The sequence below is a fragment of the Oncorhynchus mykiss genome, chromosome 19 (genome assembly GCF_013265735.2).
Source record: "Oncorhynchus mykiss isolate Arlee chromosome 19, USDA_OmykA_1.1, whole genome shotgun sequence".
NCBI classification, from domain to species: domain Eukaryota; kingdom Metazoa; phylum Chordata; class Actinopteri; order Salmoniformes; family Salmonidae; genus Oncorhynchus; species Oncorhynchus mykiss.
In genome coordinates this window covers 45,943,609-45,961,989 of record NC_048583.1, presented here as the reverse complement: position 1 = coordinate 45,961,989, position 18,381 = coordinate 45,943,609, and the positions used below count along the sequence as shown (strand labels likewise).

The following is an 18,381-nucleotide window of genomic DNA, read 5'->3' as shown; positions in this document are numbered from 1 at the left end:
ATACTGTACTCGATACCATCTACTGCATCTTGCCTATGCCGCTCTGTACCATCACTCATTCAAATATCTTTATGTACATATTCTTTATCCCTTTACACTTGTGTCTATAAGGTAGTAGTTTTGGAATTGTTAGCTAGATTACTCGTTGGTTATTACTGCATTGTCGGAACTAGAAGCACAAGCATTTCGCTACACTCGCATTAACATCTGCTAACCATGTGTATGTGACAAATAACATTTGATTTGATTTGTATAGTTAAAGTGACTATGCATATATGATAAACAAAGAGTAGCAGCAGCGTAAAAAGAGGGTTTGGGGGGCACACAATGCAAATAGTCCGAATAGCCATTTGGTTACCTGTTCAGGAGTCTTATGGCTTGGGGGTAAAAACTGTTGAGAAGCCTTTATGTCCTAGACTTGGCACTCCGGTACCGCTTGCCACGTGGTAGTAGAGAGAACAGTTTATGACTGGGGTGGCTGGTGTCTTTGATCATTTTTAGGGCCTTCCTCTGACACCGCCTGGTGTAGAGGTCCTGGATGGCAGGCAGCTTAGCCCCAGTGATATGCTGGGCCGTACGCACTACCCTCTGTAGTGCCTTGCGGTCAGAGGCCGAGCAATTGCCGTACCAGGCAGTGATGCTCTCGATGTTGCAGCTGTAGAACCTTTTGAGGATCTCAGGACCCATGCCAAATCTTTTTAGTTTACTGAGGGGGAATAGGCTTTGTCGTGCCCTCTTCACGACTGTCTTGGTGTGTTTGGACCATTCTAGTTTGTTGTTGATGTGGACACCAAGGAACTTGAAGCTCTCAACCTGCTCCACTACAGCCCGTCGATGAGAATGGGGGCGTGCTCGGTCCTCCTTTTCCTGTAGTCCACAATAATCTCCTTAGTCTTGGTTACGTTGAGGGATAGGTTGTTATTCTGGCACCACCCGGCCAGGTCTCTGACTTCCTCCCTATAGTCTCGTCGTTGTCGGTGATCAGGCCTACCACTGTTGTGTCATCTGCAAACTTAATGATGGTGTTGGAGTAATGCCTGGCCATGCAGTCGTGGGTGAATAGGGAGTACAGGAGGGGACTGAGCACGCAACCAGCGTGGCAGATGTGTTGCTACCTACCCTCACCACCAGAGGGCGGCCCGTCAGGAAGTCCAGGATCCAGTTGCAGAGGGAGGTGTTTAGTCCCAGGATCCTTAGCTTAGTGATGAGCTTTGAGGGCACTATGGTGTTGAACGCTGAGCTGTAGTCAATGATTAGCATTCTCACATTGGTGTTCCTTTTGTCCAGGTCTGAAAGGGCAGTGTGGAGTGCTATAGAGATTGCATCATTTGTGGATCTGTTGGGGAGGTATGCAAATTGGAGTGGGTCTAGGGTTTCTGGGATAATGGTGCTGATGTGAGCCATGACCAGCATTTCATGGCTACAGACGTGAGTGCCACGGGTCTGTAGTCATTTAGGCAGGTTACCTTAGTGTTCTTAGGCACAGGGACTATGGTGGTCTGCTTGAAACATGCTGGTATTACAGACTCAGACAGGGAGAGGTTGAAAATGTCAGTGAAGACACTTGCCAGTTGGTCAGCGGATGTTCAGAGTACACGTTCTGGTAATACATCTGGCTCTGTGGCCTTGTGAATGTGGACCTGTTTAAAGGTCTTACAGCATGATCACACAGTCGTCCGGAACAGCTGATGCTCTCATGCAGGTCACCAAAATGTCCCTTATGGCTATACATGACTGGCCCTACCAGTAGTAGTTCATGGCTACAAACTGTAGTTTTTCTTGATGTGACTAAATGAAGCTGTACTGACAGCCACAACCGTACAAACCACCAGTATCATAACACAGGATATGGGATGATTGAATGGAATAAATGTCAATAAACAAATATAAAAGCCATATAATTTACACATTATGCCATCTCCTCACAGAAGCCATGTTTTTACAGAATGGCTCAGTGCCCATGTTTATAAAGTGAGAGGAGGTTGTCCATTTTTGCACTTTAAGTTAACATTGCATAGGCTGCGTTTAGACAGGGTATCCAAGATTCTTAGGACGTCCCTACACCATTTAAATGGACATTTAGAATTGTTAAGGTTAGGGTTTAGGCTAGGGACGTCCAAAGGAGCTAAGATTGCACTAAATGTTTACACAGGCTGCCCAGTTCTGATCTTTTTTTATCACTAATTGGTCTTCAGCTCTGAAAAATATCTAATATCTTGGTCAAAAGACCAATTATTGGAAATAGATCAGAATTGGGTTGTCTTTGTAAACGCAGCCATACAGCACATATAGTAACTTGCATGAGGAGCAAACAAAAGTACACCAAAGGTACTAAATAAAGTTTCCTAGATTAGAAACAAAATAATAGAACAAACAATGACGTCAATAACATGCCATACATATTCCGTAAACATGTTTTCAACCTAAGATAAATGTGATATGCTGAAATGATACAGGTACAGTCTACTGTAGGTTTATAAACACCCCTCCCCCTCAATGTTACAAATACTGTATTGCCAAATATCTGTATAGACTGAGATAATGCATTTATACATTTTGGGGTTCTGGAGTTTCATCATGATGTTGCTACAATTCACAGATCTGTAAACTCCACAACTATTGTATAGTCTATATTTGGGTGGATTTTTGGATGTAAAGGATGGTTTTCGGAACGTTAATGCTATGGTAAAGTTCCAATGGAGCTGTTTCCATCTAAATATTAAATCATTTCTGGGTAACAATTAAGTACCTTACGGTGATTGTATTCAATTAAAATGAAACAAAAATAGCTTATTAGCAAAGAGACATTTATATTCAAACATTTCTAACACTAAAATGGTATTAAAATTTTCACAATTTCACAGCATTATTACATCATTGCAGGACTGGCGATAGACCTTGCAATTGTGTGCAGATTCTATTTGAGGAATTGCTGTAAAATTGTATTTTTCCTGGTCTGACAGAGTTAATTAGATACAATTCCAGTTCTTTTACCTTGGTAGGTCAAGATCTGGATATGTACGTACAGCACTTTTTGGGCATACGATATTTGACGTTTTGTTTTACATCTACTGGCACTGTCTCTTGTGATGACACATGACACGGGTGAAAATGGCATGCCCTCCCTCTATGCTTCTCCCATTGTCATGTGATTCTCTCCCCAGAAAACTGAGGGCACTGAAAAGGACTGTCTCATTCAAATACACAATGTTGTTTTATTGTCCCTTGGGTTAGGGAAGAGAGTGAAATCCAGACTACTTGGTGGCAGCGTTAAAGTCTTTCGTGTTCTCCTTAGCAGGCTTCTGCTGGGGCAGTTTCTGAGCCACACCATATGGCACATGAGCTGCCACGGTCCCCAGCTGCGAAGCTCCCTCCACATGGAACATCTGATCGTCAAAGAATATGTGAGGCCGGATCTTCTCCAGCATTGGCCCCTTAGGGGCCCCAGCAAGGAAGAGGGCCTCGTCTGTCTCCAGGCCCCAGGATCGCAGTGTCTTCAGGGCCCGGGTGCCTGAGCTGGCTGCGCTGCGTGCCGTCACCAGGTAGGTACGGATGGGGCAGTCCAGACGCTGATCCTTGGCATAGAACTTCTTTTGCAGCTTCCCCAGAGACTCCAGGAACCCTTTCAGTGGTCCCTGAGAGGAAGAGAGAAGAAGAGAGAGGGAGTTGCTGCACGATGGGCCCAAACACTGAACATGTGTCACTTAAAATCGACAGAGACACCAAACCTCTTCTGCCCGCACTAGATTCCTTAATCCATATGAAGTACAGAGGGATATTGCTTTGTCAATTTACAAACTATTGTGTTATAGAATGATACGTGAACATACATGATCAAGAAGCGTGTTTTCGTGTGTCTTCTCATGCTCAAAGAACTTGTCCAGTCCGTGGGCCTTAAAGATGCGCTCTGACTCGTCAGAGAAGAGCACTGCGTCCCCATCGAAGGCCACCCGCAGCTGAGTCTCTGACACTTCTGTTCTCTTCTCTGGTGGATTAAACATGGTGGCTGCTGCGATCCCTGAGAGAGAGAGATAGAGAGGCAGAGATAAAGGGAGAGAGAGTGAGAGAGACAGACAGTGGGAGATTACTCAGTATCACTTGATCAAGGTAAGCTTATTTTGCTGTATTAAACAACTAGATAACTGTCTTACGTGTCCATCGATAAGACTGACAGTACATTCTTAGAGAAAAAGGTTATTCGGCTGTCCCCATAGGAGAACCCTATTTGGTTCCAGATATAACCCTTTTGGGTTTCATGTAGAACTCTCTGAGGAAAGGGTTCTACATGGAACCCAAAATGGTTCTATCTGGAACCAAAAAGGTTTCTTCAAAAGGTTCTCCTATGGGAACAGCTGAAGAACCCTTTTAGGTTCTAGATAGCACCTTTTTTCTAAGAGTGTAACTAATAAGACTATGCTCTCTGTCCACTTACCCTCCTCCAGGGCCTCTCGGACCTTCATGGGGTCAGCAGACAGGTACAGGTTAGTGTGGTAAGCCTTCAGGTACCCAATGGGACTGTTCCCACCCGTCATACAGAAACGCTCAATGAAGAGCTCTGCAGAGGAAATAGAGAAGGGCATAGAGTCAGTGTTATGGTTTCTGGCTGTAATTCAGAAATTCGTCAGGCTGTGGCCAGATGGATTATACTCCCAGAAAAAGGGAGTGTGGTGATTGTATTGTTCGATCATAAAAGCTTCAGTGTTGCACTGAATCAATGAGCTGCAGCCCAATACCAACAGTGCCAGCAGAGTCTGAGGAGAGCCAATGGAGCTGTGTTTGAGCAGCTGTATATCTGATTACACTCCGGGGATGAGATAACAGTTGCCAAAGGCTAGGGAGATACAAAGAGAGAAAAATCCCTAGAGAGGAGTAGGGAGAGAAAAAAGTGGATTGAGGTTTGAGATGGAAGGAAAGAGCCTGAGATAGGGGCTCAGGCAGAGCAGATGTTTCCACTTGGCCAGGGTATTTTAGTGAGGGTAGGGGGTGAGAGGACTGACCCCACCATTACCCACACCCCTCCACACCCAGGGCCCAGAACCTCAGGTGAATACACCTCAGGGTGTATTCATTACGGAAACAAACAGAGAAAAACAAGAGGTTATTTTCGACAAATTCAGGTAGATCCCTCCCCATTGTTCCGCTTGCTTCCATTTAAGAAACATTTTGCAACAGAATTGGAGTAATGAATACGCCACGCGCCAGTGGACAGCAAGTGAAAAATGTGTTTTAGTTTCTCCCTTCTTAAACTCCGCTGTGGTATTGTGCTCCATCTGGTCCATATCTAGTATAATTTATGAAGACCATGAATGGGGCTTTTATTTTCTTAATAGAAAATTACCATCTAGTTTTTCACATGCAAGTACCAATTTTTGGTAGTGAGTCCATCAGTCCATCATGACAAAAAACAACAACAACAGATTAGGATAATTAGACTTTTGGGTTATGCTCAGGTAAAACAATCTGGCTAAACTATATTTTCATATTTCCAAGTCCTACTCTTGAAGATCAGGGAGTATTAAATTAATTGGAAAGACTGGAAATCTGACAGACTCCTTTTTTTAATATAAAGATATAGCCTAATCATATTATTATCTGTAGTGGAAAGCAATGGTTTAGAAGAAGCCTACATAACCAACCCATAAAGTAAAGCGCAGCATCCATTTATGGCCAACTATATCAACTCTAACATAGATTTCTCCTGCAATAGATGTCGTTCAATTGGTAATATTCATTATTGTCTTATTCTAATGCCTTTTAAAACTTCTTAGTGATCCCTTTGCGCGGCAATTTGACAACACCCAGTGAAATAGCAGCGCGCCAAATTCAAAAACAGAAATACTCACAATAATAATTCATGAATCATACAAGTGTTATACATTGGTTTAAAGATGAACTTCTTGTTAATCCAGCCACAGTGTCAGATTTCAAAAAGGCTTTACGGCGAAAGCAAACTATGCTATTATCTGAGGACAGCACCCCATCAAACAAACACATGAAAATCACATTTCAACCCACCAGGCGCGACACAAAAGTCAGAAATAACGATATAATTCGTGCCTTACCTTTGAAGATCTTCTTCTGTTGGCACTCCAATATGTCCATTAAATATCACAAATGGTCCTTTTGTTTGATAAATTCTGTCGTTATATCTCCAAAATGTCAATTTATTTGGCGCGATAGATCCAGATAAACACCGGTTCCAACTCGCGCAACATGACTACAAAGTAAACTTGATCCAAACATTTCAAACAACTTTCCTAATCCAACTTCAGATATTTTTAAACGTAAATAATCAATCAAATTTAAGACGGGATGAACTGTGTTCAATACCGGACGAAAACAAAGTGGAGCGAGCTTTCAGGTCGCACACCCCCAACCACAACAGTACACTAGACTCGACCCTCGTTCTGAACAGCCCTACTTCTTCATTTCTCAAAGGAAAAACATCAACCAATTTCTAAAGACTGTTGACATCTAGTGGAAGCGATAGGAACTGCAAGCAATTGCCTTAGAAATCTAGATCCACATTGAAAACTCATTGAAAAGAGAGTGACCTCAAAAAAAAAATCCTGGATGGTTTGTCCTCAGGGTTTTGCCTGCCAAATAAGTTATGTTATACTCACAGACATAATTTTAACAGTTTTAGAAACTTTCGAGTGTTTCTACCAATTATATGCATATCCTAGCTTCTGGGCCTGAGTAGCAGGCAGTTTAGTTTGGGCACACTTTTCATCCGGACGTGAAAATAGTACCCCCTAGCCTTAAGAAGTTTTAAGCATGTTGATGTTTATTGGGATGAGTCTTATCCTTGAGGCAGAACTGTGCAATTTCTGATAGATGGGCCAGCTGCAAAGTCAAAATTTGCTATATTGTAAAAATGTATGAAAACATAAATGAGCTTTTTAGTCTTAATTCAAGGATAGAGTTAGGCATTAGGGTTAGCAGTGTGGTTAAGGTTAGGTTTAAAATCAGATTTTATGACCGTGTAGATGTGCCAGATACTAATCTGCGCCTCCTAAAGGGAAAGTCATCTAAAAGTCACTGAAAGTAATCAGATTTGGTTAATCCAAATCCATATACGTTCTGGTAATCCAAAAGTTACGTTACAGGTAGCTAGTAACTGTAACAGATTACATTTAGAAAGTAACCTTGAAGTGTCACCAGCCACATCAACATGATGATGCATTTGGACAAAAGGACCCAAACAGTTAAAGTTATTAAGTTTTCATTAAGCAGACGTGTGTTCTGAGGGACACTAGCTCTTACAGTCTGTGTGGAAATGGGAATGGTCAGCTGTGTGGAGCACCCAGAGCACCATCATCTGTTCAAGAGTAACATGTGTTACAATGTTTGAAATGTTTGTATTTTATAGTTGTGTTTTTGGTGCAATGCATACTTTTCCTGCTCTTTTAACAGATTAAGCATGGCTCTGATAACGTTGGATTGGCCAAATGTTTTGGAATCTAACTGAATTATGTGATGTCACAAATACGTCCAGAAATACCCCAGAGACTCTGAATGTGCTTGTTTCTAATTCAAGATCATTGATAAGCAAAGTGGATGCATTTGAACTTCTACTTCAATCAGTAAATGCAGACATGGGATGTGTCACTGAAACATGGGTCCACGAAAATATCCCAGATGACTCTCTTTTTCATAGAAGAAATGACAGGTCCAGAGAGGAGATTAGAGGAGGGGGCGTAGCTATGTATGTGAATCACAGTATGCAGGAAAAGATAAGAACTGATCTAGAGAAAGAGGAGTTTGAGTGTGTGTGGCTTCAGCTTCGTCCTAGACGACTCCCCAGCCCAGAACAGAAAGGAGGCCTTGGCACGATGTATGGCCAGTACTTACTGGTCTGCCAAATACGAGGTGGTGATCATCAATGCACAGGGGTAGACGTTCAACTCCTGCATTCAAACTGCACTTGATGTATGCATGCCAATAAGAAAACAACAACACTGGACAAGCCCTGGATGACCAAAAAAATAAAGGCTGCCATCAGTAAAACAGATTTTCAACAGATGGAGGGGGAAAATATTGAAATGCAGAAAATACAGAAACACTGCAACTGCTTATCAAGGAAGCAAAGAAAAACTACTACAAAACTGAAATCCAGGACCTAAAGAAGAGAAATCCTAAGGAATGGTGGGACTTCATTAACAAAGGACTGGGATGAAAGAAAACATCAGGAGTTAGAATACAGGTTGAGGGAACTGAAGATGACGACGTGGCTGATGTTTTAAATGGCTTCTTTGCTGAGGCATGGACAAGCACCACACGTCTTGACATCTTCCCCCTGCGCATACCTACAAGGCAGGTTGAGCTGTGCAGCATTGGCTAGATAAAGCAAGCTCTGACCAGATCAGCCCACGTACAGCGGGTGGGCCTGATGGCATTCCAGCCTGGCTACTAAAAGAGCATGCAGAAGATCTAGCCCCTGTCATCACACACATAGTTAACACCACCTACGGGCAGGGGGCTGTTCCTGCTGCCTGGGAAACTGACAATGTGTGTTCCCACACCTAAATTGTCAAACCCATGTCCAAAGAGTGACTGGAGGCGGATCACTCTAACTTCATGCCATGGAAAAATCCAGAAGAGCTTCATCATAAAAAAGTGCACAAATCAGTATGCCTATCTCCTAAAGTCCAGCACTACTGCCACCCTTGAGAAAGCCACACACTCCTGGCTGGCAGCTACATATTCCAGAAAACCAACAATAGTGAGGGTGTTAATAGCTGATATGTCCAAAGCCTTTGATTGAGTAGATCACGCAAAGCTCCTGCAACATCTGTCTGACATCGAACTGTATCCAAGGTTACTAGCCTGGTTCCACAGCTACACCACCGGAATAAGGCAGAGGGTGATGGCAAATGGCACATTTAGCCCTTAGTCAGAGGTCACCTCTGGTGTACCACAAGGGGGCATGGTTTCACCATATCTGTTTCTCCTTCAGATGTCCATCAAAAAAGTTGTCTTCAGTGACACTCTGGACACTGGATATGCAGACGATGTAGGGCTGTCCTGAGCCATACCATTAACCAGCATCCAAGAGGACACTTCTATGGGCTTGAAAGCAAAGCAGCTGGAAGAGTGGATCCCATCCAACAACATGCTCCTGAATGGGAAAAAGTCTGTGGAAATGTGGATATGTTTTTCTAGAGATCATCCACAACCTGCACCACTAATCATAGTAGGACAGAAAATACAAGTGGTAACAACAACCAAGTATCTTGGTTTTCATCTAGACTCTAACCTCAGTGACGCACATGTTTAGCAGTCAGTGAGGAAAGCCTCAAAACCCCTGCACTTTGACTGTTCTTGCCAGAAATGGCCTACCCACTGAAGATTTGGTCACAGTATACCCTATACTGGTTAGGCCTTGTCTGGGATACGGTGGAGTGCTGTTAGTTGGATGCAGTAAAAAGCAGCAGGCCCAACTAGACAGGGTACAGAGGAGGGCCTTGAGGATCATCTCCAGAGGTGGAGCAGTCCAACCACAGCTCCCTTCACTGCAGAGCAGCGAGAGCAGGCTGCAGTGCACCTAGTGAAAGACAGTGCACACCATGCATTGAACAACCTGCTCCCTCCAAAAATAGGTAACTGCACAAACAGGCTCCTGAGAAACACAAACAGGCTCCTGAGAAACACAAACAGGCTCCTGAGAAACACAAACAGGCTCCTGAGAAACACAAACAGGCTCCTGAGAAACACAAACAGGCTCCTGAGAAACACAAACAGGCTCCTGAGAAACACAAACAGGCTCCTGAGAAACACAAACAGGCTCCTGAGAAACACAAACAGGCTCCTGAGAAACACAAACAGGCCCCTGAGAAACACAAACAGGCTCCTGAGAAACACAAACAGGCTCCTGAGAAACAGCCACAAACTGTCCTGTATAACAGCCTGCACAAACCGCCTGTGAAACGCCACTCTACCCACTGCTATCAGACTGTATAATAACTCTAGTTCTTAAATGTTTTCCCCAAAAATTATTTTATTTTTACAATCACATTTTAACATTTCAATTTCCATCATGAAAAATGTCCGGTGATGTTTCAAGTGTTCTGTATTCTATTTATGTCACGTATTGTGTATTTTAAATTAGTGTTTTGCCATTATTAGTAGGGATGCATGATGTAGTCGGTAAGCATATCGGAATCGGCCGATATTAGCTAAAAATACCAACATCGGCATGTCTAGTTTAACGCCGATGTGCAAAACAGATGTCAAAGCTGCCGTGCATACCTATATAACGTAGGTAGATGTCGTGCATACCTACAGTGCCTTGCGAAAGTATTCGGCCCCCTTGAACTTTGCGACCTTTTGCCACATTTCAGGCTTCAAACATAAAGATATAAAACTGTATTTTTTTGTGAAGAATCAACAACAAGTGGGACACAATCATGAAGTGGAACGACATTTATTGGATATTTCAAACTTTTTTAACAAATCAAAAACTGAAAAACTGGGCGTGCAAAATTATTCAGCCCCCTTAAGTTAATACTTTGTAGCGCCACCTTTTGCTGCGATTACAACTGTAAGTCGCTTGGGGTATGTCTCTATCAGTTTTGCACATCGAGAGACTGAATTTTTTTTCCCATTCCTCCTTGCAAAACAGCTCGAGCTCAGTGAGGTTGGATGGAGAGCATTTGTGAACAGCAGTTTTCAGTTCTTTCCACAGATTCTCGATTGGATTCAGGTCTGGACTTTGACTTGGCCATTCTAACACCTGGATATGTTTATTTTTGAACCATTCCATTGTAGATTTTGCTTTATGTTTTGGATCATTGTCTTGTTGGAAGACAAATCTCCGTCCCAGTCTCAGATCTTTTGCAGACTCCATCAGGTTTTCTTCCAGAATGGTCCTATATTTGGCTCCATCCATCTTCCCATAAATTTTAACCATCTTCCCTGTCCCTGCTGAAGAAAAGCAGGCCCAAACCATGATGCTGCCACCACCATGTTTGACAGTGGGGATGGTGTGTTCAGCTGTGTTGCTTTTACGCCAAACATAACGTTTTGCATTGTTGCCAAAAAGTTCAATTTTGGTTTCATCTGACCAGAGCACCTTCTTCCACATGTTTGGTGTGTCTCCCAGGTGGCTTGTGGCAAACTTTAAACAACACTTTTTATGGATATCTTTAAGAAATGGCTTTCTTCTTGCCACTCTTCCATAAAGGCCAGATTTGTGCAATATACGACTGATTGTTGTCCTATGGACAGAGTCTCCCACCTCAGCTGTAGATCTCTGCAGTTCATCCAGAGTGATCATGGGCCTCTTGAGTTTGCTGCACTGAAAGTAAAGGGGCTGAATCATTTTGCACGCCCAATTTTTCAGTTTTTGATTTGTTAAAAAAGTTTGAAATATCCAATAAATGTCGTTCCACTTCATGATTGTGTCCCACTTGTTGTTGATTCTTCACAAAAAAATACAGTTTTATATCTTTATGTTTGAAGCCTGAAATGTGGCAAAAGGTCGCAAAGTTCAAGGGGGCCGAATACTTTCGCAAGGCACTGTAACATAGGTAGATGACCTGCATACCTATATAATGTAGGTAGATGACGTGCATACCTATATAACGTAGGTAGATGACGTGCATACCTATATAACGTAGGTAGATGACATAATGACGCCACAAAAAATACAGAGCTACACAGAACAAAAGCTGAGAATACTAAGCACACACTTCCAACAACTAAACAAGTTCAAGTTTAGCAATAATTTGAAAGAGTAAGAAAATTTCAGCGAGACAACTCAAAGGTGAAATCCATTAACGCCAAGATAATGTAATTTATTGCCCTTGACAATCAACTGTTCTCTGTCGAGGATTATGTTGGCTTTCGCCAACTGGTCGAGCACCTCGAGCTCCGGTACACACTACCAAGTAGGCACTATTTTTCAGATGTTGCCCAAAACAGTATTGTTGAAACACATATCCATAAGCTACTTGCTATGGGCGTCACTGCTATTAGCTTTATGACTGACATTTGGACCAACGACGTCAGCCCCATGAGCATGCTGAGTCTGACAGCACAGTGGGACGATGAGGATTTCGTACTGAAGAAAACCGTACTGCAAGAAAGTGCTGGTTCTCATAACGCTGCTGCCATTTCAATGGCATTTGAGAACATGTTTGAAACTTGGAAACATGAACACACTCCTAGCTCCATTCGAACAACTGACTCGAGAAATAAGATCATCAACTGCGTCTGCAGCAGACGTGATACCCTCTGTCATGGCATTGAAACGCCTGCTCAACAAAACTGCCAACACAGACCGTGGGGTTAAAACTTACAAAAGTACTCTACTAGAGGCTGTGAACAAACGATTCGTTGGCATTCACTCTGAGCCTTTACTGTGTCACCACCATGCTCGATGCTAGGTACAAGGACCGCTACTTCGATGCAGACAAGAAACAGGGTTTCCGTGAAATGTTACAGATACAGCTGGACAAGATGGAAATGGACACAGTGACAGTGCGGACTGAGGAAGAGAGGCCACAGACAGACAGAGCTGAAACTTCACTGCTTGACATGTATGATGAAATCCTGGTTGAGACTGGACAAATTAACAACGAAACAGCACAGCAAGTTAAATAAATAGGTTTTGATTATGTTTTACTGGTAATGGGGACATACACAAATGCTAACAAAATAACTTTTTGGTCAGCGTGTGTGTGGGTGTGTGTGTGTGTGTGTGTTTGATTAAACTCTTTAACTGTACTAGAATGCTTAAAAAATAATGTTTTATATCAGTTATCGGTATCGTTTTTTGGCCAAAAATGTCATACCGGTGCATCCCTAATTATTAGTCATGAAAATTCTGCACTTCTTCAGTTTTATCTGTGAGCAAGAATAAATCAACTGAAACTTCATCATCAGTGCACCAGAACAGCCCTCATCTCCTGGTACCCTTAAGCCCAACCTACCATCAGGGCATAACAATGAATTTGAATGAAAGATGTACTCATTCACAGCACAATGGCCAGGTTGTGTACATGTGTGCACGTATTTATGGGTGTGTGTGTCTGTGTGTGATTAGGCACTCACGATGGTGGTTGATGGTGTTTATGAGTCGGAGACCGGCGTGTGCGTGGCTGTTGGTCATGAGCACAACGTCAAAGAGCTCCTCACTCTCAGGGTACAGCTCCCTCAGCCGAGTATTCACTGCCTCCAGAGCCTGAGGTCATGTCAAACAGAAGCTCTCAACATACATCATTCACATTGGCGAACATGGTTGGCAATGTCAAAGCTCTGGGTGTATTTCTGTCTGTCTGTGTGTCTTTATTTCCCTGACCTTAACGAAAGGAAAAGCAGGGCCGGGGGCGAAGGGCTCCATCTCATGCTCTATCTGGTACTTGAGGTAGTCCTCCATGCCTTTCTGTTCGTAGATTTGCTGCTCCTTATCCATGTTGAAGAGGACACGCGATGACACCGCAATGGTGATGGCATTCTGAGGCTTTGGCTGTTGGATGAGGGGACACAATGCTTAATACCTGAACACACAATGCAACACACACATTAGCTCACAGAAATACATAAATACAAGTAGGAAGGGCGATTCAACGCCAGGAAAGCGCAAAAATATTTTGGGTATCTCAGATTGTTCTGGCAATTCTCACATATAAACTTCATTGGGAGGAAGTATGTTTTGTATGCTTTTTTGTTTATATGTCATACCCTTGTTAGAACCAAAGTATTGAGTTTATTCTTGTTAGAACCAAGCACTGAGTTTTTGTTATAATTAATTGGCATTATATTTAAAAGGGGATTGAATTGCTCCCGAATTGTAATGTGGTTAATTAATGCATTTCTTTTGAAGAAATATTTATTTAATGTATAAGTGAATAGGTTGGTTTACTTTTAAGTTTGACCAATAAGGTTGGTTGTTAAGCTGTGGCCAATGGGAAAGTTGACCTGGTTAATGGTAGGCCTGGGAAGAAAAGAGAGGCAGAGAGACATTGAGAAAAGGATGGACATTACATTATGACCGTTGGTGAAGAAAAATGAAACAGAAGATGATAAAAATAGAACAAAACCCATGCCGAGTTTTGATGGGAAATACCGATTTTATTTTATAAGAGAGTTGTTATAATTTTGTTAAGAAAGACTTAGTAAAGACTGAAGCTACCGTCTCATCGTGGAGGTATTTGACAGCCTTGAGCTTAGCCTAGCATCGTGTGAAACTGAGAGAGAATTGCTTGGGAAAGATTAACGAGTTCATGTTCCCATGGGATATCGGTTACTGCTAAAGAGTACTGTCTGCATTGATAGCTGTGCTTGCTGTGGATCTTGTGAGGGAATCTACCAGGAACTGCCATACTACACTGAGGGAATATCTACGAGTAGTGAGTAACCACAACGGTGGGGTGCTTCGGGACTTTGTGTGTCGTCATTTTTTTTTTAACTCCAACGCGCGCCAACGGGGTTAAGCAAGCTTGAAATAATTTGAACATGGGTTGTGCATGACTCATTGAGGTTTATTAATACAGAAAATACCCGAGCTCTGAAGCAAGCTTCCAGAAAGATGGAACGGAAATGGCGCCACACCAAACTGGAAGTCTTCTTAGAAAGCAGCATTCCCCAAGAGAGGATGGCTTTCACTTCAGCAGTAATAAATTCATGAACTTCTTTGAGGAAAAGATCATGATCATTAGAAAGCAAATGACAGACTCCTCTTTAAATCTGTGTATTCCTCCAAAGCTCAGTTGGCCGGGACCTAGGATCAAGGGAGACACTCAAGTGTTTTAGTACTATATCTCTTGACACAATGATGAAAACAATCATGACCTCTAAACCTTCAAGCAGTGTACTGGACCCTACACCAACTAAACTACTGAAAGAGCTGCTTTCTGTGCTTGGCCCTCCTATGTTGAACATAATAAACGTTTCTCTATCCACCGGATGTGTACCAAACTCACTAAAAGTGGCAGTAATAAAGCCTCTCTTGAAAAAGCCAAACCTTGACCCAGAAAATATAAAGAACTATCGGCCTATATCGAATCTCCCATTCCTCTCAAAACTTTTAGAAAAAGCTGTTGCGCAGCAACTCACTGCCTTCCTGAAGACAAACAATGTATACGAAATGCTTCAGTCTGGTTTTAGACCCCATCATAGCACTGAGACTGCATTTGTGAAGGTGGTAAATGACCTTTTAATGGCGTCAGACCGAGGCTCTTTATCTGTCCCCGTGCTCCTAGACCTTAGTGCTGCTTTTGATACCATTGATCACCAAATTCTTTTGGAGAGATTGGAAACCCGAATTGGTGTACATGGTCAAGTTCTGGCCTGGTTTAGATCTGATCTGTCGGAAAGATGTCAGTTTGTCTCTGTGGATGGCTTGTCCTCTGACAAATCAATTGTAAATTTCTGTGTTCCTCAAGGTTCTGTTTTAGGACCACTATTGTTTTCACCATATATTTTACCTCTTGGTGATGTCATTCGGAAACATAATGTTAACTTTCACTGCTATGCGGCTGACACACAGCTGTACATTTCAATGAAACATGGTGAAGCTCCCAAATTGCCCTCGCTGGAAGCCTGTGTTTCAGACATAAGGAAGTGGATGGCTGCAAGTTTCCTACTTTTAAACTCAGACATGAGATGCTTGTTCTAGGTTCCAAGAAACAAAGAGATCTTCTGTTGAATCTGACAATTAATCTTGATGGTTGCACAGTCGTCTCAAATAAAATTGTGAAGGACCTCGGCGTTACTCTGGACCCTGATCTCTGTTTTGACGAACATATCAAGACTGTTTCAATGACAGCTTGTTTTCCATCTACGTAACATTACAAAAATCAGAAACTTTCTGTCCAAAAATGATGCAGAAAAATTAATCCATGCTTTTGTCACTTCTAGGTTAGACTACTGCAATGCTCTACTTTCCGGCTACACGGATAAAGCACTAAATAAACTTCAGTTAGTGCTAAACACGGCTGCTAGAATCTTGACTAGAACCCCAAAAAATTATCATACACTGCTCAAAAAAATAAAGGGAACACTTAACAACACACTGTAACTCCAAGTCAATCACACTTCTGTGAAATCAAACTGTCCACTTAGGAAGCAACACTGATTGACAATACATTTCACATGCTGTTGTGCAAATGGAATAGACAACAGTTGGAAATTATAGGCAATTAGCAAGACACCCCCAATAAAGGAGTGGTTCTGCAGGTGATAACCACAGAGAACTTCTCAGTTCCTATGCTTCCTGGCTGATGTTTTGGTCACTTTTGAATGCTGACGGTGCTTTCACTCTAGTGGTAGCATGAGACGGAGTCTACAACCCACACAAGTGGCTCAGGTAGTGCAGCTCATCTAGGATGGCACATCAATGCGAACTGTGGCAAGAAGGTTTGCTGTGTCTGTCAGCGTAGTGTCCAGAGCATGGAGGCACTACCAGGAGACAGGACAGTACATCAGGAGACGTGGAGGAGGGCAACAATCCAGCAGCAGGACCGCTACCTCCGCCTTTGTGCAAGGAGGAGCAGGAGGAGCACTGCCAGAGCTCTGCAAAATGACCTCCAGCAGGCCACAAATGTGCATGTGTCTGCTCATTTGAAAGAAACAGACTCCATGAGGGTGGTATGAGGGCCCGAAGTCCACAGGTGGGGGCTTACAGCCGAACACCGTGCAGGACGTTTGGCATTTGCCAGAGAACACCAAGATTGGCAAATTCGTCACTGGCGCCCTGTGCTCTTCACAGATGAAAGCAGGTTCACACTGAGCACATGTGACAGACGTGACAGTCTGGAGACGCCGTGGAGAACGTTCTGCTGCCTGCAACATCCTCCAGCATGACCGGTTTGGCGTTGGGTCAGTCATGGTGTGGAGTGGCATTTCTTTGGGGGGCCTCCATGTGCTCGCCAGAGGTAGCCTGACTGCCATTAGCTACCGAGATGAGATCCTCAGACCCCTTGCTGGTGTGGTTGGCCCTGGGTTCCTCCTAATGCAAGACAATGCTAGACCTCATGTGGCTGGAGTGTGTCAGCAGTTCCTGCAAGAGGAAGGCATTGATGCTATGGACTGGCCCGCCCGTTCCCCAGACCTGAATCCAATTGAGCACATCTGGGACATCATGTCTCGCTCCATCCACAAACGCCACGTTGCACCACAGACTGTCCAGGAGTTGGCGGATGCTTTAGTCCAGGTCTGGGAGGAGATCCCTCAGGAGACCATCCGCCACCTCATCAGGAGCATGCCCAGGCGTTGTAGGGAGGTCATACAGGCACGTGGAGGCCACACACACTACTGAGCCTAATTTTGACTTGTTTTAAGGACATTACATCAAAGTTGGATTTGGGTTTTCCACTTTAATTTTGAGTGTGACTCCAAATCCAGACCTCCATGGGTTGATAAATTTGATTTCCATTGATAATTTTTGTGTGATTTTGTTGTTAGCACATTCAACTATGTAAAAAAATAAATAATTATAAGAATATTTCATTCATTCAGATCTAGGATGTGTTATTTTAGTGTTCCCTTTATTTTTTTGAGAAGTGTATTACTCCAGTGCTAGCCTCTCTACAGTGGCTTCCTGTTAAGGCAAGGGCTGATTTAAAGGATTTACTGCTAACCTACAAAGCATTACATGGGCTTACTCCTACTTATCTTTCCGATTTGGTCCTGCCATACATACCGACACAAGAGGCAGGCCTCCTAACTGTCCCTAGAATTTCTAAGCAAACAGTTGGAGGCAGGCCTTTCTTCTATAGAGCTCAATTTCTATGGAATGGTCTGCCTACCAATGTGAGAGACTCAGACTCGGTCTCAACCTCAGACTCGGTCTCAAGTCTTTATTGAAGACTGATCTCTTCAGTAGGTCAAATGATTGAGTGTAGTCTGGTCCAGGAGTGTGAAGGTGAACGGAAAGGCACTGGAGCAACGAACCGCCCTTGCTGTTGCTGCCTGGACGGTTCCCCTCTCTCCACTGGGATTCTCTGCCTCTAACCCTATTACAGGATCTGAGTCACTGGCTTACTGGTGCTCTTCCATGCCGTCCCTAGGAGGGGTGCGTCACTTGAGTGGGTTGAGTCACTGACGTGATCTTCCTCTCTGGGTTGGCACCCTCCCTTGGGTTGTGCCGTGGCGGAGATCTTTGTGGGCTATACTCAGCCTTGTCTCAGGATGGTAAGTTGGTGGTTGAAGATATCCCTCTAGTGGTGTGGGGGCTGTGCTTTGGCAAAGTGGGTGGGGTTATATCCTGCCTGTTTGGCCCTGTCCAGATGTGTCGTCGGATGGGGCCACAGTGTCTCCCGACCCCTCCTGTCTCAGCCTCCAGTATTTATGCTGCAGTAGTTTATGTGTCGGGGGGCTAGGGTCAGTCTGTTATCTCTGGAGTATTTCTCCTGTCTTATCCGGTGTCCTGTGTGA

The 18,381-nt window shown here is 43.4% G+C and overlaps 1 protein-coding gene across 1 annotated transcript in view; it reads right to left on the bottom strand.

The window, feature by feature from the left end:
• Window positions 1–1,664: 1,664 nt before the first annotated feature.
• LOC110497997 (cytosolic 5'-nucleotidase 1A-like) overlaps window positions 1,665–18,381 on the bottom strand; it is a 31,000-nt gene continuing 14,283 nt past the window's right edge. The window contains exons 2-6 of the mRNA XM_021574522.2: window positions 13,304–13,471; window positions 13,057–13,186; window positions 4,433–4,555; window positions 3,831–4,018; window positions 1,665–3,635 (exon numbers count right to left, since the gene is read on the bottom strand). Of these exons, the coding sequence (XP_021430197.1) occupies window positions 3,255–3,635; window positions 3,831–4,018; window positions 4,433–4,555; window positions 13,057–13,186; window positions 13,304–13,471 (990 nt within the window). The 3' untranslated portion in view covers window positions 1,665–3,254. The remainder of the gene's footprint in view (window positions 3,636–3,830; window positions 4,019–4,432; window positions 4,556–13,056; window positions 13,187–13,303; window positions 13,472–18,381) is intronic.